Source organism: Vombatus ursinus, unplaced genomic scaffold (genome assembly GCF_900497805.2).
Source record: "Vombatus ursinus unplaced genomic scaffold, bare-nosed wombat genome assembly UNPS02014832.1, whole genome shotgun sequence".
In the NCBI taxonomy this organism is placed as follows: Eukaryota; Metazoa; Chordata; class Mammalia; order Diprotodontia; family Vombatidae; genus Vombatus; species Vombatus ursinus.
Genome location: NW_020954610.1, coordinates 67,398,484 through 67,423,373, shown reverse-complemented (window position 1 = coordinate 67,423,373; position 24,890 = coordinate 67,398,484). Strand labels below are relative to the sequence as shown.

Here is a 24,890-nt window from a genome sequence, read left to right as displayed (position 1 = left end):
ATGTTGGAGAAGATGTGGAAAAATTGGAACACTAATGCATTGTTGGTGGAGTTGTGAAATGATCCAACCATTTCGGAGAGCAATTTGGAGCTATGCCCAAAGGGCTACAAAAATGTGCATACCCTTTGACCCAGCAATAGCACTTCTAGGGCTATATACCAAAGAGATCACACAAACTGGAAAAGGACCTACATGTACAAAAATATTCATAGCAGCTCTTTTTGTGGTGGCAAAGAATTGGAAATTGAGAGGATGCCCATCAATTGGGGAATGGCTGAGCAAGCTGTGATATGTGAATGTGATGGAATACTATTGTGCTATAAGAAATGATGAACAGGCTGACTTCAGAAAAACCTGGAAAGACTTGTATGGTCTGATGCTGAGTGAAGTGAACAGAACCAAGAGAACATTGTACACAATAACAGCCACATTGTGTGATGACTAATATTGATAAACTTAACCCTTCCTGGCAATACAAGGATCTAAGACATCTCCAGAGGCCTTGTGATGGAAACTGCTATTGACATCCAAAGAAAGAACTATGAAAGTTGAATTGCTATTTTTTTTTCCTCTTCTGTCAAGTTTTGTTTCCTCTTTCTGATGGTTCCTCCTATTGGCTTTAATTTCTACTTACAACATCACTAATGTGAAAATATGTTTAATATGAATGTAAATGTATAGCCTATATCAGATTGTGCACCGTCTTGGGGAGGGTTGTGGGGAGGAAGGGGGAGAAAAATTTTAAACTCAAAAGCATATGGAAGTGATTATTGATGAATCAAAATAAATTAATAAAACATATATAATTTTCTTTCTCTGTCTTGACTCTTCCTGGTTTATGTATCAGCACCATATTTGTATCATAAAAAGAATTTGGTAAGATTCCTTCTTCACCTATTTTACCAAATAGTCTATATAGTATTGGAATTAATTGTTCTTTAAATGTTTGATAGAATTCACATGTAAATCCATCTGGCCCTGGAGATTTTCTTCTAGGGAGCTGAACTTTATTTCTTCCAGGCACCTAGTACAGTGTTCTCTAAATAGTAGGTACTTAACAAATGTTCATTATATTGTACTGTTAACTGTACCACTATGTTGTACACTTTCTCTCTCTCTCTCTTTCTCTCTCTCTCTCACACACACACACACACACACACACACACACACACACACTTGAGTATGGTATTCAGCTCTAAAACATTTCAGAAGAGAAAAAGATGTCTCCCAGTTGAAGTGTATACACAGAAGGGTGATTGACTCAAAACCCCTTAGATGACACTAAGGCACATACAAAGCTAAGATAGGACCATTCTCTTATATAGCTCATTCTAGAAGTGGGATATAAGTATAGTCTTCTCTGTATTTAACAGGTTTTCACATGAAAAGGGATTAAAATTTGGGTCAGAAATGGAGATCATCATTTTTTCTCTTCAAATTCTAGTAAGAACCCTAAGGAACATTTCATCCTCAAAATACCAGAGGCAAAATGTCAATTATTCAATTTTTTAAACTATTTTGCTCTATTACTTGAAACAAAAGCAACTCGAGATCTTCTGGAAGGCTAAGTGACTGAAATGAAAGATAGGCTCAAAATCTTTAGGAACACTACTGCCAGGAACCATCTCTCTTGGCTTAAACCACATGATCCCTAAAATTTTGAAAACTGGAGATAATGAAAAATGGTTTCAATATTATATACTAAGTATGCCAAGAGCAGAGGGCTATCATACTCTGTTAGTCATGTAACTCATCTGTAGAAACATTCAATCTATTCTGGAGGAACATTTAATCTATCCTTTCTGTGGCTGGGTTATGATACCACTGGTTTCCATAAACCATTTCTTGCAACATTCTAAGTAATCATCACCTTAAACAATAATGAGGGCTCGAAAAACAGAAAAAAAAAATTTTCTCTTCATTTATCACTTTCAAAAACATAAGATTCTTTGGAAGGCTCAAACTCTCAAACCACAAAAAAAAAGGTGAATTTATTTTCCTTTTATGCCAATAATACTTAAGTTGGATAAGTCATTACTTAGACCAATAGGAAGGAAGGAAGTTTGGAGTCTGCAGAATCCTATTGTGTTTCTGACACTTAAGAGCTATGTGACAACGGGCAAGTCTTGCTAAACCATAGTTTTCTCTTCTGCAAAATGGTGGTTGTTACCATTGGTTTTTGTTCTTCTTGCTCGAAGAGGACCAAAATGATATCACTATGTCAGGGTCAAGGTACAGAATATTTGACTGTGGCTGATCAGAAGGCTCTACTACAGGTTAGGTACAAATAGTCCATATGAACACTTGCAGTGGAAATGTCTCTAAATTTGCATATATCACATTTCTTTTGAGCTACTGCAGTTCTACTTTGCTCCTATTTCAGAAGGTTGTTGAGAGAATTAGATAACAGATATGAAGTACTTTAAACATCTCAAACTGGTATTATTAGCAAGAGATGGTGTGCTGTAATAAGGAGGTGTCAAACTCCCAGTTCTAGTCAAAACCAGATTAAAATATAATTGGAAAGGGTTTAACAAAATAAACAGAAATAGGATACAACATAAGCAATGTTAATTTGTGTTTTTCTAAGTCAATATGTGCCCCACCGGGATCCATTTCTAGTTGAGTTTAATACTACTACTGTAGTGGGCTGAAAGGCAGTCTTAGAATAAGGGAGAACTGGGTTCCGGTCCTGTCCCTGACACATGCTAGCTGTGTGACCAAGGGAAACTTAAGTTAGGTCTACATCAGGGAGCTGTTTCCACATGGAAAGTTCCCAAAACTAAGGATATCACAGATCCAGATCCTCGACCCCAAATTTAACAGGGTCAACAAATCAATAAATACGAAGGTAATATCAATACACCAGTAATAAATGTTTCAAAGAACAAAAGAAATCCAGAACTCTTTTAGTTGCTGTGCTAAAACAAATTTTTAAATGATCAGTTTAATGAAACAAGTCAGATAAAATCTGAAGTTCTATTCAAAATCCTATCTATTATCCTATTTTAAGGGATATAATGAAGAAAGAAAAGACTAATAAAATATTGTCATTCTATTTCTTAAAAGAAATATTTTACTTCTTTATCAAATTAGATCCAGAATTCAAATGTAAAGACAGCAGATGTTAACCTACCTGTCATACCGCAAATTCTGAGGAGAATGGCCACCATTAAATTTGGGACTGCTTCTAGAGAGTGTGCTCCCTGGTGATATATTATTTATACGCTGTATTAAAAAAAGATACTCATTAATCAGACAAGCTTTTTCAAAATATGAAAGAAAACTTTATGTGTTGACTCACTATTCTCCTGTTTACTTCTTATCGTTGAGTTGTTTCAGTCGTATCTGACTCTTTCTGACCCCATTTCGGGTTATCTAGACAAAGATACTGGAATCGTTTGTCATCTCCTTCTCCAGCTCATAGTACAGATGAGGACACTGAGGCAAACAGGGTCAAGTGACTTGCCCAGGGTCAACATGGCTAGTAAGTGTATGAGGCCACATTTGAACTCAGATACTCCTGACACCAGACCAGGTACTCTATCCACTGTACCACCTAGCTGCCCTCTCCTGTTTATTAGTTCTGTGTCTTTGGGCAAATCATCTAATTTCTCAGGATTTCATTGGGGCAGGATAAGAATAGCACTGCCTCCCACACAGGGTTATTGTGAGGGTCAAATGAGTTAACATGTGAAAATTCTTGATAAAAAACACATCACCATGTACATATAAGTTGGCAGTAATTCTTTGTGTATAATACTCTTTCTTAAAGAGGCATTAGAAACACAGCTACCATAAATACCCTGGGTGGGGGGAGAAGGGGAAGTACAATGATTCAAAAAGTTCAAGTAGGAGGATCTGCTTGGCATTGTCTTTTTTGGTATAAATGAATTTTAAATTCCATAGTTCTAAGTCTAGTCACATTCTGGTTTTATATTTGACAAAATCGTTTATCCCAACTTTCTAACTCCCTCTTCTCAGACCTTAGTGGGTTTTAGAGAGACCTTTTTTCCAAACCCAAAGACATGTTATGCAGCAGAGGTAAGCTATTCTAGAGAAGAGATAGACCCAGAATGCTTTTCTATTGAAATTAGTGCAGTTAGCTACACCAGTCGACTTACTGAAAAATCAATGCTTGATTTGGCCTGGCCGAGTAGCAGTAAAAGTTTTTCAATCATAGAGTGCTAAAGCCCAAGGAAGACTTAGAGATCATTAAGTTCAACTCTATCATTTTAACAAAAGAGAACCTAAGTAAGGCCTAGAGATGGCTAAGTGACTTGTCCCCAGTTATATAGCACACACATATATATACACACACAGATATAGATAGATAGATAAATATAGCTAGTTATACAGATATAGATACTCATATATATGAGATCAGAAAGTAATCTGGGAATGTTTTCAAATCTCAAATGTTTACTTAACACAATTCCTCAGGATTGTTCAAAAACAGAATTTCTCCCTGTAATAAATATTAAGATATAGAGAATAATAATTAAAATCTGAAATATCAAATACACCATATGTAAGAGGACAGGTGGCACAGTAGACAGAGTGCCAGGCTTGGAGTCAGGAAGACCCGAGTTCAAATCCAGTCTCAGTCACTTACTAGCTATGTGACCCTTGACAAATTACTTAACTCTGTCTGCCTCAGTTTCTTTATCTGTAAAAGAACTGGGGAAGGAAACGGCAAATCATTCCAGCATCTTTGCCTAGAAAACCCCAAATGGGGTCATGAAGAGTCGGACATTACTAAAAACAATTGAATAATAACAAAAGAAAATAACATCCAATGGTGTTTTCAGGGGGAAAAAAAGCCCTTTTTTAAGGACTAGCATCTTTTTTTTCCTTTTGGTAAAATTATATCACTGTTATATGTTAATAATCAGAGGCTTCTACTAAGAAGATAGACCTTCAGAATATTATATATTATATATACAATTGCAAAGTATATTATAAAAATATAATACATACCAAGGATCTGTTGTATTTACTATATGTGTTTTCCAGTGCACTTCTTAATCCATCATTACTGTCATGTAATTTTCTGTTGGCTGTTCTATAGTAAAAAAAAAAAAAGAGAGAGAGAGAGAGAGAGAGAGAGAGAGAGAGAGAAAGAGAAAGAGCAGAATTTAAAAGGCCTAAAAGCAAAAACTTGCTTTTTCAAATGATGAGGTTCAAAATATGGGATGGTATTCTATAAAGTCCTCTTTTTTTCCTCCCTACTGAATCACTGAATATCAGTGATGGGCAGCACCTCAAAACCATGTGGCCTAATAAAATTATCTTAAAGAGAAAAATTGGAAGTGAGAAGCTAAATGACTTAGCTGAAGTCACAAAGCTTATGAGAGGCAGAGAGAGAATTTCAATTCATGCCCTCCAACTTTAAATCCAATATCCTTTCAAGCAGACCGGTACTTTAGGAAGGTTACCAATGTTTATTGCTGATGTAACTAGAGCACTGGAGATGTTAAAACTGACATGGTCAGTGGCACATCTAGTCTAAATTACCTCCGCTTATGAGGACTTACCTGGTTACCTTTGTAATGGCAAAACAACTAAATATCTGTTGAAGCCAAAACTGTGGCCAGATGAGCTCACTCAACTCTGCCTCCTCTTTTCTATACTTAATTCACCATTTAGGCAAGATGAGTACTGATGTATGCCTCCAAAAGTAGACTATCTCTATAGTCTTTAGATAAAAGAAATTATTATCATCTGAAAACAAAGATGCAACCAAAAAGAATTCAGAGGAAAAACTCCCTACAATATGCCTGACATAAAAGACATATATATACTTCAGCATATAGATATATAATCTAAATAATTGGCTACAGGTTCTTCATAAACTATCCGTCGTCATCAATAGCTCATTGTAACATGGGGAGTTGTCACTATTATTTTGGAGGAAAGGGATCAGTAGACAATCCTTTAATAACCTTAAAGGTGCATTAAGACTTTGGGGACGCCCTCTGTGTGCCAGGAGGAAACACTCAGCCACATCCCAAGATCACTTTTGGAGATCCATCCTCTATTTATTGAAAAACCAATGCTTGATATGCAATTCAGTTATCTCAAAGAGCTAAGTGAATGTGCTGAATAAAATGTAATGACAAGAAACACATATTTACCTGCATTTCCATCCTCAGGATTCAGTTTATTATTCTGCTGTACACACAACATAACATTTATGAAAAAAGAACAGTGAAAATAGCATATAATGAAGGTAATTTATGGGAACTTACTGAAGCATTTCAATTTGCCTCTCAAGGCAATCTCTGTCTTCAGTATATTCTCTGATTATTTCCAAGTCCCTGTAAAATCACATTTTGCATTTAAATGAGAATTTTTGGATAAGCTCTCTATTTCCAGTGATTTCCATTACCACCCCATAGGACCTTCTCCACCTTCCTTAATGATTTCACTTCCTATGCCCATATTTTTCCTCCATTTTGTCTGCTGCCTTCAACCTCATTGACTTCAAAAGTCAATTTCATCATCCATCTAACACTCTAACCTCAAGGTGCCTTCAGTGCTCTAGATTTGAAAGACCTTCATCTCCAGTTCCACATCTGACATCCATAAGTACAGCTACTTTTTCTATCTATCACCTGCTCCACCTTCGGATATAGGGATTTATAGGATCATACGTGTAAAACTGTAGAAGATAATAGAGGTCATTAAAGCCAAACCCTTCATTTTACAGATGAAGGAATCTAAGACTATGAAGGATTAAGTGACCATCCCAAGGTCACACAGTTAGTATGTGTCTGAGGTAGGATTTGAACTCAGGTCCTCCTGACTCCAACAAAGCCCAGCACTCTATCCACTAGGCTACCAAGTTGTCTCTGTGTTCTCCAGCTACAGTATTCTTACCTGATACACTCTTCATTCTCACAAACTCATTCAATCTGCTTTTCCCACTCTTACTGGGTTGAGGGAAAAATCTCTTCACCAGTCCCTATGAGTACTGACGACCTCACAGTCACATTTGATGTATTAATTAGTCTGTAATTCATGGCCAGTCAACATAGCTCTCATCCATACCTCTCTCTTCATCCTCTTAATTGTCTTAACTGCACCAATCCCAACTCCTCCATTACACACTTCGTCCAAATCCACATCTTCTACCCCTGCTCCAAGGTCACAAAGTATTGATAGAAGAAGGCATATTGAATAGGCCCACTACAAATTCATCCTAATAAATTGAGTAACATTTATCAAATTGCTTCTTGATTTCTTTATGTATCCCACCATGAAACCTCGCTATTCCAAAGTTTCTCTACTTTCTTCAAATCTCACATCCCACTTTACCCTCTGATTTTGTTAATATAACCAAATTATCCTCTTCCTTGACTGAGATACAGTTAACCAACATAAGGTCCTCCCCCTCTCCCCCCCCTTTCTCCATCTCTCTCTCTGTTTCTCTTCCTCCCCTTCCCGCTTTCTCTCCTCCCCACCCATTTTCTCCCCGTTTTTCTTTCTCTTGCCCTCAATTATGACTTTATTTTCTCCACTAACAGAAGAAAGAGTTTTGTCACCTTCCCTAGACTAATCTTTCCTCCAAAGTTCTCAATTCCATCTCATCTTCCATTCCTCTAGGGCCTTGTCTCTTCCATAAGTCCCCCCCTCTCTTTCTAGCATCATCTGTTCTTTCCCCTATGAATTGAAACAGACATCATTCTACCTCATACAAGATGAAAAACACAAATTCTACATGACCCTGCTGATCCTTCCTGACATTTATCCCTCCCTAATTTCCAACCCCCCCCCATCCTATTACAATGCTATACATAGTTCTACAGTGTTAATCAACACAAACACTTTAAGAGCAACTTTGCCGTTAAGACTGGTACCTTGATTTCATAAGGCAACTCTTGCATTGAGATAATACTGATAGAGACCTGGCTTATGAGTCAGGAATACCTGGGTTCAAGTACCATCTTTGACATATAGTACCCTGAGTAAGTCATTTAACCTTTCAACGCCCCCGGAAACTCTCGAAATCCAAATTACAGAGCAGTTGCTAATCTGCACCGCTAATAGAGTTTCCTTAACTTCCTTAAGGAGTCCCAAAATAATCGTAGTGTCCATTTAAAAAAAAATCTGTTTCATAACAGTATAGAAAATTACACTTTGAATGCAGATGTCTCTGCTCAAATCTATTAATCTCCCTAAAATTTAGTTTCCTTTTTTGTACTAAGTTAATACATCTGGTGTCTGACTTAATAGATATGGGGGGGAATACAAAACTGCATTTTTCAGAGAAAGTGCTCTTGACACACTGTTGCTTTGTGGTATGGAACTATCAATGTGAACACAGTCTAATTTGTTTTTCTAAATTTCACTCTTCACGATAATGCTATTGAGACGCTTTTATATAAAGTTTATACCACTATTAAGCCTCAGAATAGAAATAAATTAGCAACTATTTACTGAAAGTCTTAACTTATTAACACCCATCCAGTCGGGACACCATGCTCCCACTGTTACCACATTTGGCATGGTTATCAGGAACTAAGCAGAAAGACAGTCAGTACTTGGATGGAAAGAGCAAGGACTTCCAGATCCTTTGGGAAATAGTGTTAGTAACTCAGAGGGTGGTACTGTTACTCTTAAAGCACTTTTCATGAATTGTAGGGAAAATAAGCCAATTTATATAGCATTTGGATATTTGCAGCTAAAAGCAACTAATCATAGGATGCAAGGAAAGAAATCACCATGACTTATAAAAATTTGGGTGTAGAACATTATGGTAAAATTAACTACTGATGTACCTTATTAAATTCATGTAATATATATGATTTCAAAAAGTTGTATGCAAATCCAATTTAGTAAGTTAAATTGTACTTTCCTATTCAACTACATTATGATTTCAGAAAAAAAATTTATCCTCAATTAAACAAAATAATTTTTAGTAGATGCTAGGAATCTAGTAAAGTATTATACTAGCTGCTGAGGAAAGTAGAGGAAATGCAAAGATGACATCCCTGCCTTCAAAGGAGCTGCAGTTGTAAGTGGCTAATATTTTATTCTATTTCTCAGCTCCTAGTTTATTATCAATATCTTTAAAAAAAAGTCAAGCAAACATGTTGCTGCATGCATTTGTATAATTGGGAAGACTGAGACTGGTAGAGTGCTTAAGCTTGGGAGTTCTAAACCTCAGTAAGGCTAAAGACAATTGGAGGTCCCCACCAAGTTTAGCACTAACATGCTGAGCACTGGTTAGGGGGCAGAGTTTGCAGCAAGCTGCCCAAGGAAGGTCAAAACTAGTCCCGTTCAGAAACAGGGCAGAAGAAAGCTTCTTCACTGACCTGCAGTGGGATCAAGCCCATAAGAGACAGTTGTACTTTCACCTTGGGCGAGATAGAGAGCTATAGTCTCAAAAATAGAAGAAAAAAAAAAACCTCATAAATGCTAAGGTATAGCTATTTAAAAAGCCCTTTTTGAAAAGTGAAAACAATTTTTGATAAAAGTCAAAAGTAACTAAATTCTTCCCTAATATGTTTTTAAAGTCGTGCTTTTTCTTATTTCCTTAAAGGAAGGACTATGTTACAAATGTAACTAAATAGCCACTTATCAAAACAAAAAAAAATTTGCAAATATATTTAAACACACATACACACATACCCATACCAATACTAAAGCACATGCTGAATTCTCCCAATTTAAAAATAACATGCAAAATTCCATACCTTTCTGAATTCAGACTTTGATCAGCATAGTCACTTTTCAAGGCATCTAATTCACTCTGAAGAAAGGCTATGTTTGTTTGTGCTTCTAAAAGATCTTTTTTAACTTTCTGATTTTCCTAAAGGAAAGTTAAATTTATTTGTTACTATGCTTTTCAACCAAGGAAAAATGGAAAAAAAGACTTCTCTGAAGAATCATGCCACACAGCAAAGGAATATGAATGAAGTTCCTTTTTTTTTTTAAGAGCCAGTGGAAAAAAAATAATGCATCAAAATCTGAATTGAGTCATCACATAAATTTCAACCTATACAAACTCAAAATCCCTAAAGTTGTCTTCCCCATTTCCATTCTCTCTATTGTCCCAGAGTTATACACATATAAACACATACACACACACACATTTATACTTAATAAAAAGGAGCAAAAGATATACTTTTTCAAAATACTCTCTGGTGAAATGAAAATCTACATCAGAAATAACAGATCTACTTAACAAGAAATCACTAAATATTCAATTGAGTATTTTAAAAAATGATCTGCTACACAGCCTATCCAGTCCTTAGAGATTTTTCAATTGCTTATGCTGGATATTAACAAGTGATTAGTATTAACATTTTTCTGGAAAAAGTAAAGCTAATGTAGAGCAGATAGGTATCTTGGTCAAGTGGGCAAGGACCTGTCCTTGAAGACAAGACAGCCTGGGTTCAACTCCACCTATGACACATATGGGTTGGGTGACTCTGGCACTTATTAAGCCTTTTAATGTTCTAGGTAACTCTGTAGGACTGTAAGTCACAGAAAAGGTGTCTCCCTAGATCAGTAGGATCTATTTCCTCATGCAAGGAAATCACAAATCCGGGCCCTTTTTCCTATGAAGAATTTACTACTTCTTCCTAAAAGTGACTGTGACAAGGGAACCCCATGACATAAAAAGTACCTTTGTCCACAGGCACCTTGGAGCAATTTTTAAATGAGTATTGTACACATTTTCTTTTAAGTTTCCATTCTTGTCACCATAACAGCATTGCTGTGTTTTGAAAAGGGCCATCCCACATAAAACATATTTCCTTAAATAGAAATGTAATTCTTACTGTTGACAAATCATAAATTCTTTTCTTTAATGCAGCCACATCTTCTTTTTGACTTAAGGTCTTTGACTGTTCTTCCAGCTGAAAGAGAAAATAAAGTACACCTGTTTATCACCAAATTCAGGTTGAGCTAATTAAGGTTCACATCTCTGCATACAATGTCAGTTCATCATACGGGGGAAATTTTTTAAAATTATCTTTATGTGTAATTTAAAAATACTATTAAAAATAAAAAATATTTTTAAAGTGAAAAAAAATCAGTGAATGGGCTTAGTAGCATGCTTTGCCTTTGCCTCATATTTAAATTTTTTTCATGCCTGGTTCTAAAAAGGGAAGCCCATATTTCCTAAAGGCAGATATTTAAATTTCCCATTGCTGCTAGGGAGGGTCAGAGTTGCTGAAGATGGAAAGCTACAGAACCATGGCTGTTCACCTTTTTTAGTTTTTTGATGGTCACCTGAAGTTCCCCTACTTCTGCTTCATACTGACGTTTAAGATCATTTAGTGCCTCTTCAGCTTTTCGTTTCTCCTAGAAAAAAAAAAGACGCTTCATAAGATCAAATGCCCATTCATCCAAAAAAATTTAGTTAGCCCCTGCTCTGTAAAGAGACTTGTGTTAGGTGCTGGGCAACATAAAAAGCCTAGATATTAATAGCATCTGCAGAACTTTAAGGTTTGCAGAGCACAGTACATGCATTATCTCATTTGATCCTCACAATAATCCCATGAGGTAGAGCTTATTAATACCCTAATTTTATAGATTAGGAAATTGAGGCAGAGAAAGGATAAGAGACTTGCCCAGTAATTGTCTAAGGAGAGAACTGGGTCCTCCTGATTCCAAGTCCAGTATTCTTGACTACTGCTTCCAATTAGCTGCTTCAATAAGACATGGTTACCACCATCATGATGGGGATGTAGCTGGGGGGATTGGGGGTGTGGGGGAGGGGAGATAAAAAAAGAAGGCAAGGGAAGGGCCATCCATCCCAGTCTCAAAAACTAAGCAAAGGTTGGGGTGGGCTTCTGAGGTATGGAAGAGGGAAGAAGGAATTCATGACAGATTTCTTGATTTTCTCAAGAAAGTAGGAGGGAAATTCTGTTGAGAAACAAGATCTAATGTACAGGACTGAAGAGAAAATATTTGAAAGTCACTGTGTAGTCATGAAGGGAAGAAAAAGAGATTGGATGGTAGTATGGAGTAGTGGGAGGGGAGTAAGGATAACAAGGATGAGAAGTGTTTTGGCCGCTTTTTTAAAAGCTGGGAAAGAAAACTCAGCATGTCTGTAGTCGGAGGAAAAGGACTTAACTTTTGTTGAATGGAGAAACAGGCCCAATGATCTAACCACTGAACTGATTCTGGAATCATGGGACATGGGTTCGAATCCTGCCTCTGATAATTCCTACTTGTGTGACCTTGGAAGTATCATTTAACCTCCATGGGCTTCATTTTCCTCATATGTAAAGTGAGGGGGTGATATTAGATGGCTTTTGAGGTCCCCATCTGTAAAATGAGCTGGAGAAGGAAATGGCAAACCACTCCAGTATCTTTGCCAAGTAAACCCCAAATGGAGTCACAAAGAGTTGGATGCAACTGAAACATTGAATGAACAAGGACAACAACGTCCCCTACAGCTCCAGATCTATAACACCACAGCCCCTGTGATATTCATATGCTTATCTTCTCTTCTAGTTACAAAGGTTTTCCTCCCTAGGACTCTCCTTAAATTGGACAAGAACAAAAGGGCCATTATGGCCTGAGCCATCAATTGCCTACATGACATTCCAGTTTCAGGAAGCAAAGACAGCCCCTTAAAGAAAAAAATTCCAATATCCAGCTTCTCCTGGTTCCAATTACTTCAGCGATGTTTATTAAAAGAGAAACATCTTGCAGATGAGGGGTCACATAGCCCTTAGCTGGGTTCCAAATGATGAACCACAGTGGAGTCCCAAAGTAAGCTGTGTAATCACCTTCTTTGCAGGGCTGACATATTTACATTCAAACAAAATTATGTATCCCAATAGCCAGCACCTATCACCACGATAGCAAATCACTCTGACACCAAGTTGCTCTGACAAAGGCACCGTGTTACCACGAACAATACAGTAGGGGAAGACATTTTTAAGAAATGTTAAACCCCAGTTGTTCTCAGATCAAAAGTGTGGAATATGTCAGTTCAATGCAGGAGGGGCTGAATGTGAAGGTCAGGTTTGACAGACAGGAAGTGTGAACAAGTGAACCTAAATTATAACAAAGAAAAAAAAAAGGCTGATAATGTGCTAGATTTTAAAGGGCTCTCAAAATGAAAAGAAGTAAAATGCCAAGCAGGAGGGCAGCAAAGGAGATGAGGGAGATTTGTGCACATCTAAGTAAAGTTGTTAAATTATATTTCAAAATCTATTAAGGCAGCCCATTAAATAATAAGCTGTGACTTTGGAGAGCAATGAGCTGGAACTTCAGGCTGTGTGTGGAGTTCCCAGCACCCAGAAACCATCCCCTCTGACAAAACTTGCAAGAATTCTCCAGATAATATTTGCAGTGAGAGCTTCTTAATTCTAGGGTTTTCCTGATTCCTAATAGTGTACTTATGACTAGGAATAGAGGAGAAGCTCCTGTCTTTCACTGAAATTTGCTTCTTATCTGATTTCAAATTGTCTGCCAGGGTAGAACCAGGTGGCACACTGGATATAGACAGCTGGGCCTGGAATCAGGGAGATTTGAGTTCAAATCTGGCCTCAGACACTTACTACTGAGGTGACTCTGAGCCAGTGATTGAACTCCTCTGCCTCAGTTTCCTCAACTGTCAAATGAGGATAATAATAATACCACCTTTCTCCAAGGCTTGTTGTATCAAATGAGATAATATTTGTAAAGTGCTTAGCACAATGCACATGGTAGGTGTTTAATAGATGCTTGTTTCCTTCCTTCCTTTGTGACCCTGGACAAGTCATTTAACCTCTGCCTGCCTTAGTTTCCTCATCTATAAAATGAGGATAATAATAGTACCTACCTGTGTGACCCCTCATCTGCAAGATATTTTTCTTTTAATAAATGTTACATTTAATAAATGTCATAAATAATAATAGCACAACAACTTGGGTTGTTATGAGTATAAAATGAGGTATTATTTGTGAAGACTTTGGAAGGCTTAAAGCATTGTTATTGTTATGGTCATTATTATTATTATTATTATTACTACTACTACTTCTCCAAAGTGATTCTGCCAAAAGATCCTCTCCTCACTTCCCTCCTTTCTCCTTTTATGTCCTAACAATCACAAGGACTTGCATTCACTAGTTAGTAAAAACCTTTCCCCCAGCCTCCCACAAATCACAGGAATCATAGGGATTCTAGATCTAAAACAAAAAGGGATCTTCAAAGGTCATCCAGTCCAATGCCCTCAGTTTTATAGATGGAGGAACTAAGTCCCAGGTATATTAAGTGAGTTCCTCAATGTCAAACAGGTAATAACTCCCAGTGGCAAGTTTTGAACCTGTACCTTCTGACACCAGATAGTACCATATTGCTTCCTTCCAAATAATATACAGGTTTTAAGAAAAAATAGAATAAGGAAAATTTTGAAAATTTAGCAAATTCTCTCTGCTTTTCACTTTCTACTCAATAGAAGAAAAGTAGGCCTTCATACAAATACAGAGGGTCACCCAGAATTTTTTCACTTAAGCCCAGGTCCTTTCACAGGGATTCCACTCTTGAGAAAGAACACTGTGTTATAGGACCCAGGTTCACATTGTATGCAGCTTTGGCAAAGTCACATATTCTCTGTCAGCCTCAGTTTCTCTTCTCATATCTCATCTCTCTCATTTCTGTCTCTATCTCTGTCTCTGTCCTCTCTCTCCCCTGTCTCTTTTTTTCCGTCTTCTCTCTCTCTCTCACTCTCACTCTGTGTGTGTGTGTGTTAGACTAGAGCAAGCATTATTAACTTTTTTGAGTCATGAACCCCTTTGGGAGTCTGGTAAAGCCCATGATCCCTTCTCACAATCTTTTTTAACCTAAAATTAAATTCATAATTTCAATCTCTGCTCCCAAAAGCAACATTAAAAGGCAAGAATGGGTAAAAACTCCCCTAGGGTGAGTTATTCCACCTCTCTGATTATCCTTTGATGGAGAGCACTTAGTGTTGTTGTTGTTCAGTCATATCTGACTCTTCATGACCCCATTTAGGTTTCTCTTGGCAAAGATACTGGAGTGGTTTGCCATTTCCATTCATCAGGTCATTTTACAGAAGAGGAAACTGAGGCAAACAGGGTTAAGAGACTTGCCCAGGTTCTCTATCTACTGTACCACCTAGCAGCCAGAACCCTTAGCACTGGGATACAAATGTCCATCACTATCATGATCTGTTTTTCTGAATAACAACCACAGTAACAACTAACATCTATAAAGCTATTTAATATTCGCAAAAATTTTTTGCATACATCCTCCCATCTGATTCTCAAAACAGACGTGGGAGGCAGGGAACGCGCTTATCCCATCTTTCAAAATAGAGATATGGAGGCTAAAAGTACCAAATGATCTGCTCACCTAGGTTCTCACCTGGGCAGTGTTCATGCTGGGATTCAAATTCAGATCTCACAGTCAACACTAAGGACAAGAAGAAACTTCATCATTCTAAACTTTTAAATATCATACTACAAAATAATGTATCATTCCCACTGGGATGGTTTCCTATAGCCTATGCCAGAACTTGTTTTCCCTACTCCATCATCACCACCATTAATTTAAAACATTTGGGCTATGTGGCTGCACAGAGTAAGTAGAAAAAAGGCTGGACTTGGAATCATCTGTAAAATGGGAACTATAGTAGCTACCTCCAGGATAGCTGCCATTAAGATCAAATGCAATAATATGCCTGATAGACTTTAAAGTGATAGAGAAATATCCAGTATTTTTATCACAACCTCCCATTTCTCCTGGTTTATTTTTAATCCATCAAGACAGATTGAAATTTAAAAGAAAGTCTAAACTTCCATTTTTAAAAGAAAGTCTACTTCTTGATTTTTCAGTACATGTGTTTTGCAAGCATCTATAAGATAAGCATGTTAGTAAAAGGAAATATATCCCAAGAAAAATGAAATGATCTTTCACCTGAATACCACAGATAGAATATTGGGCTTAGAATCAGAAAGAACCAAGTTTAAATCCTGCTTCAGTCACATACCCCAGGCAAGTCACTTAACATCTATGGACCTCAGTTTCTTCATCTAAAAAATTAAGGAAATGAACTCAATGACTCTTGCCCTAAATCTATGATCCTACATTTTCTATTCATAGATACCTTTTCATTTACTGAACTATAGACACACCAAGCATCTGCTATTCTACAGCTGAGTGCAACTGAGGTACAGTTAAGTAATGACTTGACCAAGTCTCCTTAATAAACTAGTATCAGAAATAGGCCTCCTTATTTCAAAGGCACAAAGTTTGGATTACTCAGCCATAGCTACTTAATACAGCACACGTTTCATTGGGTGTAAAAAAATGAAAATATTTTTCAAATAATTCATAAGGAGCAAATTATCCTGATCTATCCAAATGTATTTCCTTTTAGCTAGATAGAGGCAAACTAAGGTTTTAAATGAGATGGGGATAACTATCAGCATGACAGAACCTAAATCTCTTAAGTGCTATGTTCACCAAGGTTAAGTATTTTACAGGGAATCATAGAAGCTCTTCTAAACATCAGTGCAATAGTCCCAAAGTAGATAATCTCCATAAAACTAAGACAATAAAAACCAATTATAACATTTCCCTCCAGAAACATTTTATTTTCTTTGTCCCCAGGGCAAAATCAGGAAGAAGTTTCATCTTGCTTGCTGCTTACCCAGAGAAGACAGCAACAGTAAGAGCCCTAAACTCTAAGACTAAGTGTATTTTGAAGTAAACATGCAGTGGTACTACTTGGCAAAATTGTAATTTCAATGCTGAATTCTAAGGCTTGTGATGCATTGTCATTTATTATTAGAAATCTATGCACAAGATGAAACAAAAGAAGAATTACCGTTTCCCCTATTTAACTGAAATATGGGCTAATGTGGGCAAAAGTTCCACTTAGTGGACAACCAGCCAACCAGTATCTGAGCATCTACCACGTGCCCAATACTATGCCAAACTCTGTGGGTGATATAAAAGAATCCTTAGCTATTTGGCAACTTCACTTAACTACAGCCCAACTAAGAATCAGAAACTAAACAAAAAAGTCATCTGACAAGCCAAAATAGAAGTCACAAAATAGATGCAAGGAAGCTAATGGCTCTAATTATAGAGTTCCAGCTTGCCCTCACTGAGCCTATTTAGTCTCATTTAGACACATTTCTAACAAAGGTGATTAACTTGTTTTTTGAGTCTTCCATAGAACAGAAGCAGCAAATTGGAAAAAGAGAGAGTGGCTGCCTCAAGCAGGCCCTCTGACAAAAGCAAAAACACTACAGGAAAGGAAGAAGACAGAACGCTTATGAAAAGCACACACGAGCACTCAAAAAGCAAAGCAATATAAAACCATTTAATAGAGGAGCCAATAGTTCTGTATACCTTCAGATAGGTCCTGAGGGCATCACCCTATTATAGAATAGTAGAATAAGTGTTAGTAATATATAGTAAATAATAGCATCTTATTTTTAGCTATATAGATTCATATTGGATTCAAATAGTAAATAATAATACAATAACATGTTTACAAACATGGCCCTGAGTCTAAGTTCAGGGATGTTCAGAATATTCTGCTTAACAAGAAAGGGAAGTAATAGATTTTAGATTCTCAGCCAAAATGGTTAGAATATAGTTTTAATGTTTAAAAGGATAAATCTTCCATGATCTAATTCCTGAGTTTTTTATTCTTTGAGACTGGAGTTCTGGCCTCAGGAAGCTTATAATCCACAGGAGAATTCTGAATTAACATATATGAAGCAATTAGGGAACAAATAAGTAAGTGCTAAACCATGTAGTATTGACTTAAAATGACAAGTAAGAAGATGTTAGTCTTGCATGAAGTCATGAAGTAATGTCTCAAGGAAGAGAAGGGGGTCTTGAGTTAGGTGCTGAAGAAACTTGATAAGCTGAATGCTAACTGGAGAGGAGTTTTTTGATGCATAGCAATGGGAAATAAAGCTGGACAATCAGAGTATTGAGAGTGAGGTCAGATAATGAAACCATTGAATGTCTAGCAGAGAAATTTGACCTTGATAATAAAGCAGCATTTTACATTTTTAAGTAGGACATGATGAAAATGGTTACTGAGGAAGATTAGCTAGGCAGTATGTGTGATATGGACTCAGAGAGTCTGGGTAGGAAAATGTTGCTGTAATCCAGGCATAAAGAAGATCTTAATCAAAGAGGCATAGATTTAGAACCAGAAGTGATCTCAGAGCCCACCTAGTTCCCCATACCTACTACACACAAGGAAAGTGAAGCACAGATAGGCTAACTCCCGGAGGTTACAAAGATTAGCATTGTTAGACCTGAGAGTGGTTGGACTTAGACCCAACATCAAATCCAGGAGAAGAAAGGTTATAAGGGGAGGGAAGAGGAGGGGAGAGAAAGGGTGTAAAGGAGAGGAAAATGCTACTACTTTTATTCTCCGTATGCAAACCTGCATTGTGAACTCCAAACACTGCCAGAGATACATCAAAAAAATGTTCTGAACCCTGGGATTGAATGACAGTGGGAAATCAAGGGAGGTTAGGAGCCCATAAATAAGAAGAGTTTTAAATCTGAGGGATTAGAAAGGAGCCAAGTTTGCACAATGAGGAGAAGCTAAGTGCTGCAGTAGATAGAGCACTGGGCCTAGAACCAGAAAGATCAGAGTCCCAAACTGACCTCAGACACTTACTAGCTGTATGACCCTGGGCAAGTTACTTAATCACTGCCTGCATAAAACTGGATAAGGAAATAGCAAACCACTCCATTATCTTTGCCAAGAAAATCCCACGGACAATTGGTTCACAGGGTCATAAAGCGTTGGACAGACTGAGTGAATGAACACCACCACCACCATCTACACAATGAGACAATGGAAAAGTCAGTGGTGCTAGAGAAATGATAATAGTAGAACTGAGTGGGGTTATCACTAAAAGCCTGGGGGAAATATGCTAACATTATCTAGAGACATCACTTTCCACTTTTTACTTAATGAAAAAGAAGAGTCTGGATGGAAATAATTTCCTTCAATTCAAGCTGCAGTTGCAGCAAACTATAATGAAGAGGAAAAAAACAAGAACTGGCTAAGTTCCAGGGCATAACAATGAAATTTAGAGACACAGTTTGAAGTCTATTGAAGTCACAATTTGAACCTGGCTTCAGGTGTCCTTCAAATAAACAGAAGTAGGAACTATCTGCTTTGCCAGAATCTGTGCTGATGCCGACAGCTACAGACGTGGCAGGAGGCTGTCTTCCACGCTGACGTCTGCAGGCAATGGCAATACCAGACACTTACATCTTTCCTTGTTTTATGTTCTGTGGCCTGGATCCTCTGATCCATTTCCTCTTCCAGCTCACTCAGCTGCATGGCGGCTTTGTCCTGGGCTCTGAAAATTTAAAAGGGCACACACTCCGATTCACCTTTGTTATTTGAAGACACAATAATGAGAGAGACTCTCTTCATTTCCTTCATGTGCACACATGCATTCTGAACTGTAACCACCCCCCGAAGATATGTCATTGAACAGATAAACACCAAACTGCCGGGGCTGGCAGTTAATTTTTACAATATTTGCTTCTTTAAATCATGTAACCACCATAACCGCCAATCGTGAAAAGCCCACATTTCTATAGCACTTTAAGATTTATTTTAAGATTTTAAGAAATTTTCCTTCATAACTATCCTCTGAGGTAGGTAAAAAAAAAGTAATGCTATCCCCATTTAACAAATGGGCAAACTGAGGCTTGAAGAGATGAAATGATGTTGTCCAGTGTCACAAAGCTCGTGAGCATCTCATCTGGGATTCACATTCCAAGTCTAACATGGTTTTTTTGTTGTTGTTGTTTGGTTTGTTTTTTCACTTTTTGCTAGGCAATGGGGTTAAATGACTTGACCAGGGTCACACAGCTAGTAAGTGATAAGTGTCTGAGGCTGGATTTGAACTCAGGTACTCCTGACTCTAGGGCTGGTACTCTATCCACTGCGCCACCTAGCTGCCCCTCCCCATAGCATGTTTTGCTATGAGGATATTGAATAGTAAAGGTAAGGGTTAAGTATATAGCACCAACTATGTGCCAGTCACCATGCTGTGTTTTACAAACATTATCCCATTTGATCCTCACAGAGGTTTGCTGCTTGTCCTCTGTTCTCGAAGAGGACCATGACACCAGGGAGGTGATGCCATGACAAGCAAGTGAAACGATTTAAGTGAGGGAGGGCTGGGCAAGGTCACCAGCTTCACTTTCTCCTCCAGAGTCATATGGGTCCAGCAGCCAGATGTAGATCAGGACGACTGGAGATGGCCCAAGATGCAATGGGGAACCTTGGCCTTTTCAGACTAAGGTCTTTAATAGGTCCCTGTTTGACTGGGGCAACACCCATTCTGTGATTAATGTTTAATCACAGAAAACCTGAAAGTTAGATGCAGTTAGTATTATAGTTGAAGAAACTAGAACAGATTAAGTGACTTTTACCCAGGGTCACACAGCTATTAAGGATATGAGACTGGATTTGAACTCAGGTCTTACAGACTCCAGGCCTAGAGCTCTAACAATTGCACCACCACAACAACTGCAAAGGTAACAAAGACATATCTGTTAAACATATTTTATAACTTAATTATAGTAACCATATCACAGGTTAAAATAGAAACAAAAACTGGCACAGGGGAACAGAATGACAAATTCCCCAAATGATAAAACTGAATTCTAGTAGAAGTCCTTAAAATTCCAGTTCATGGAAGATGAGTTTATACTTCAACCACACTTTGGTTCTTAACTTAATTCTAAGAATAAATCATTTTTTTAAAAATCTGAAATCAGGGAGTGGGGTTGGGACAGGAAAATATATTGAAAGTGGTTTGGGTTTTATGCTTAACGCTAAAGCTAATTTTAAAATCATTTCATATATATCATTCAGTTCCCAGTATTTCAATACTATAGGGAAAGGTAAGTAAATGAAGTACATGAACTCTAAAAAATTTGCTTTTAGTCCAAAAATGATATGGTTTTAGGTCTGTATTTAAACTTACCTCACACACAGGCTTGCTCAGGCCATGGTGGCTTGATTCTATCCATTCCATTTTTTTCCTCATATATTCAGTTGCTAGTTGAGTACAAGCATTAAATGTGTCCCGTCTACATATATGTGTGTATGTGTGTGTGTGTATGTATGTGTGTGGATAAATGTATTATATATGCATATGTATATATGTAACATGTTATATATTTATACAATTTCATAAATATATGATTATGCATTTATCTATAGATGTTTATATTATTTATATAATTTTATATTTATATTTTTATATATTTAATATAAATTTAAGAAAGAAAGAGAGCTATTTACTCTAAGCAGTAAACATACAGCAGGCTAAATTTCATGGAAACATGTATCAGTTAGAAAGGACCTCAGGATCATCTATGTCAACTTACACCTGACCAGGAATCCAATCTGTTCTCAAATCTTGCTGTTTTTACTCTCACATAATTTCTCATCCATGTCCCCTTCTTACTGATAGTCACAGTCTCACGCTAGGCCCTCATTATGTTTCACCTCGATTATTGCAATAGCCCCCTATTGGTCCTACCTCAAATCTCTCCCTCACCAGTCCTTCCTCCACTCAAAAGTAATTTTCCTAAAGCACCAGTCTGACAATTATCGCATCCCTCCACCCCCATCTCAATAAACTTCAATGGCTCCCTATTACCTCCAGGATCAAATATAAAATTCTCTGTCTGGCATTTAAAATCTTTTCTAGTCTGCTTTTCCAGTCCTACTTTTCCAGTCTTCTGACCATTGAATCTCCTCCATGCAGTTGAGGATTCAACTACACTGGTCTTCCTGTTTGCACAGCAAGATCTTCAAGCCTTTGTACCTGCTGTCTACTGTGCCTACAATGTTTCTCCTTTTCTCTTGACTCACTTTAAGCCTCAGCTCAGACATGACCTTCTTTTGCAGGAGACCTTTCCTGGTCCCTTCTCCACCTTAGTCCCCTTGCAGGTACCTTCTTTCTGAGATTAACTTTCATTTACAGCGTATATATTTGTGTTATCTCCATTAGAATGTGAGATTCTTGAAGACTGTCTCTTTTTTATGTCCAGTACTTAGAAGCATGTCTGGTATATGTTGCGGTATTATTGTTGTTCAGTGGTGTCTGACTTTCCCTGACCCCATGGACCGACCATAGCACCCCAATACTGTCCGTGGGGTTATCTTGGCAAAGATACTGGAGTGGTTTGCATTTCCTTTTCCAGTGGATTAAAGCAAACAGGTTAAGTGACTGGTCACACAGCTATGAAGTGTCTGAGGCCACATTTGAATTCAGGTCTTCCTGACTCCAGGCCCAGTGTTCTATCCACTGCACCCCCTAACAGCTTCCATCTGACACATAGTAAATGTTTAATAAACACTTATTGACCGACTGCAGCATTTCTGACAAGTGGTCATCCAGTCACTTCTTGAAGACCTCCAGGGAAGGGCTGCCCTCCCAAGGCAGCACAAATTCTTTGTAGCTTCTCACAGTATAAATCATCTTCCCAGACATCTGGTTTTACATTTTAGCATCATCCATCTCCAGAGAAAGAACTAATAGAGTCTCGATGCATATCAAAGCATACTATTTCTCACTTTATTTTTTCATGGGTTTTTTTTTTTTTTGGCCTGTAATTTCTTTCACAACATGACTAATATGGAAATATGCCATACAGCCATGGTTGCAAATGTACAACTTATATCAAAAATTGCTTTCTGTGCCAGGGAGGGGAGAAGGGAGGGAGGAGAAAATTTGAAGTGTAAATTTGCTGTGTAAAATATTCTTTTAAAAAATGAATAAATACATTTTGGCATCTGTTTTCAAATGTCTTAATAGTGATTCAAAACTACTTTTTGAAAGAATTGTGGCTGTCAGTCCCACCTACTTCTAATCTCCCCAATCAGAATCACTCTCCTTAAAGCTTTTAAAGAGGTCGGAATCTTATACTTGCTCTACAATTTAAAAAAAGACAATGGCTTTAGAAGTAAATATTTCTTCATAAAACCATTATACTTCTTTCAAAAAAAAATCATTAATGATCCTCACAACAACTGCATGAATTATGTAGGACAGATATTAATCAACCAGTCAATAAGCATTTATTAAGCATCTACTATGTTCCTGGTATTGAACTAGGTTCCATTTCACAGATGAGGAAACAGGAAGTAAAATAATTTGTCCAGTCAAGTGAAAACATGCAAATGACGGATCTGCAAAGGGGAATTCCTTCCACTAATATTCTACTAACAATGCAGCTTTCTTTAATTAATGCAGACGTTTAAATTTAAAAAAAAATAAATTTTAAAAAAGTAAAATCAAGTGGTACATATTACAATGTCCACAATATTTCAACAATATGTGGTCGAGGGATCCCAGTGGGAAGAAAAGTGGACCTCAAGTCACAATAAATACTAAGATATTTTAAACATTTCTAACATGGCAAATACTGACAGATCTAAATCATATAAACAAAAATTCTTTGGGGTCCTCAATAATTTAAGACTGTAAAGGGGAGTCCTGAAACCCAAAAGCTTGAACACTGTGGGCACAGAGGACGGAGAACCCGCCTGGGGGGCCCAGGAAGACGAGTTCTAGTGCCATGTGTGACAGACATATAGAGGCTGGGCAAGTCACAGAGATCCTCCTATGCCCCATGCCAAGAAATTCTCTAAGACTATAAGTGGCAGGGCAGTTGTTAATATGAATTGGTTGAAGGGGTTTCCTCATTGAGTGTTCCTTAAGCCAATGATATTAGAGGAAATTTTAAAAACACATTTTTTAAACTACCTTTTCACTGCGATGGCCAGGTTTTCTATCTCGGTGCTTTGAAGTCTGATCTCTTGGATAAAGTTCTTGATAACATGTTCATAAGGTTGAATTAATCTTGGCTCCAAAATGTTGATGTTCTGATACAGAACGCTAACTTGTTCTTTTCTGCCAAAGGAAAAGAAAAAAAAATCGAGTGCCCGTTTGTAGAACAAACACTTTATCCCCAAGGGAAACAAAGCAAGCCCAGATCTTTAAAATAGGAATCAAAGTAGCATATGGGATAGCAAGGCTGCCTAAAGCAGAGAGTATGCATTTGGACAGTAATGGGATTAAGGTCGCAGGGGCAGGACAGAACCTAATTCTGGATGGTTTCCCTATTTGGATAGAGGAATTTACAGGAAAAGGATAAGATAGAGCCAAAGAATGTTTTCTTAAAGAGCATTTCAATGAATATACATAGAAGGCTTTGAGTAGAGCTAATACTTTTCACCTTTCTCAAATCTTTTTCTTAATTAGAAAGTGGTTTCATTTTTCTCTTCGGTGGTACACGTATCCCTTAGACTACTTGCTCGCTCATCGAATAACAAATCCATTTTTCTTGCTTTCTTTGATCCCTTGTGGGAAGTCAGCTTTGAAATTGTCTAATAACGTTAACGTAAGTTATGATTCTATTGAGATAATAGCAGAGCTTCCTAAAATGAAAGTTAGAGATTTCGTCACTGGGGAGAGGGGTGGAAATTGCAGTTTCCCGGAAGAAATGGACAACTTTGGGCCTAAAATAACAATAGTTAAAGTCACATCCAAATAACAGATGCTTACCATGAGATTTAGAGCTGGATTTGGGGGAACACAACTACCTCATCTTGAAGAGGTGGAAAATGAAAAAACAGAGGAAAAGTAATTTCTAATAAAGCAATGAAGCAGAGGAAGGGGAGGGAAAGAGAGGAAGAGGAGAGAGAAGAAGGAACAAGTGGAAGGAGAGATAGAGAAGAGATAGGCAGAGGGAGGAGGGAGAGGAAGGAGAGTGAGTAGGAGAGGGAAGGAGAAAAGAGGAGGAGGGGAAGGGGGAAAAGGAGAGAGGAAGGGGGAAAAGGAGGGGAAAAGAGAAATGAGGAGGGAAAAGGGAAAACAAGGAGGGGAAAGGGAAAA

General features: G+C 37.6%; 1 protein-coding gene across 1 annotated transcript in view; it reads right to left on the bottom strand.

Annotated features, from left to right (window-relative positions):
- The window catches only part of LOC114025601 (ras and EF-hand domain-containing protein-like), a 107,309-nt gene that overhangs the window by 42,773 nt on the left and 39,646 nt on the right, over positions 1 to 24,890 (bottom strand). Inside the window, exons 2-9 of the mRNA XM_027839079.1 lie at positions 23,760 to 23,906; positions 19,232 to 19,322; positions 11,221 to 11,316; positions 10,791 to 10,868; positions 9,702 to 9,817; positions 6,252 to 6,320; positions 4,981 to 5,065; positions 3,137 to 3,228 (exon numbers count right to left, since the gene is read on the bottom strand). Of these exons, the coding sequence (XP_027694880.1) occupies positions 3,137 to 3,228; positions 4,981 to 5,065; positions 6,252 to 6,320; positions 9,702 to 9,817; positions 10,791 to 10,868; positions 11,221 to 11,316; positions 19,232 to 19,322; positions 23,760 to 23,906 (774 nt within the window). The remainder of the gene's footprint in view (positions 1 to 3,136; positions 3,229 to 4,980; positions 5,066 to 6,251; positions 6,321 to 9,701; positions 9,818 to 10,790; positions 10,869 to 11,220; positions 11,317 to 19,231; positions 19,323 to 23,759; positions 23,907 to 24,890) is intronic.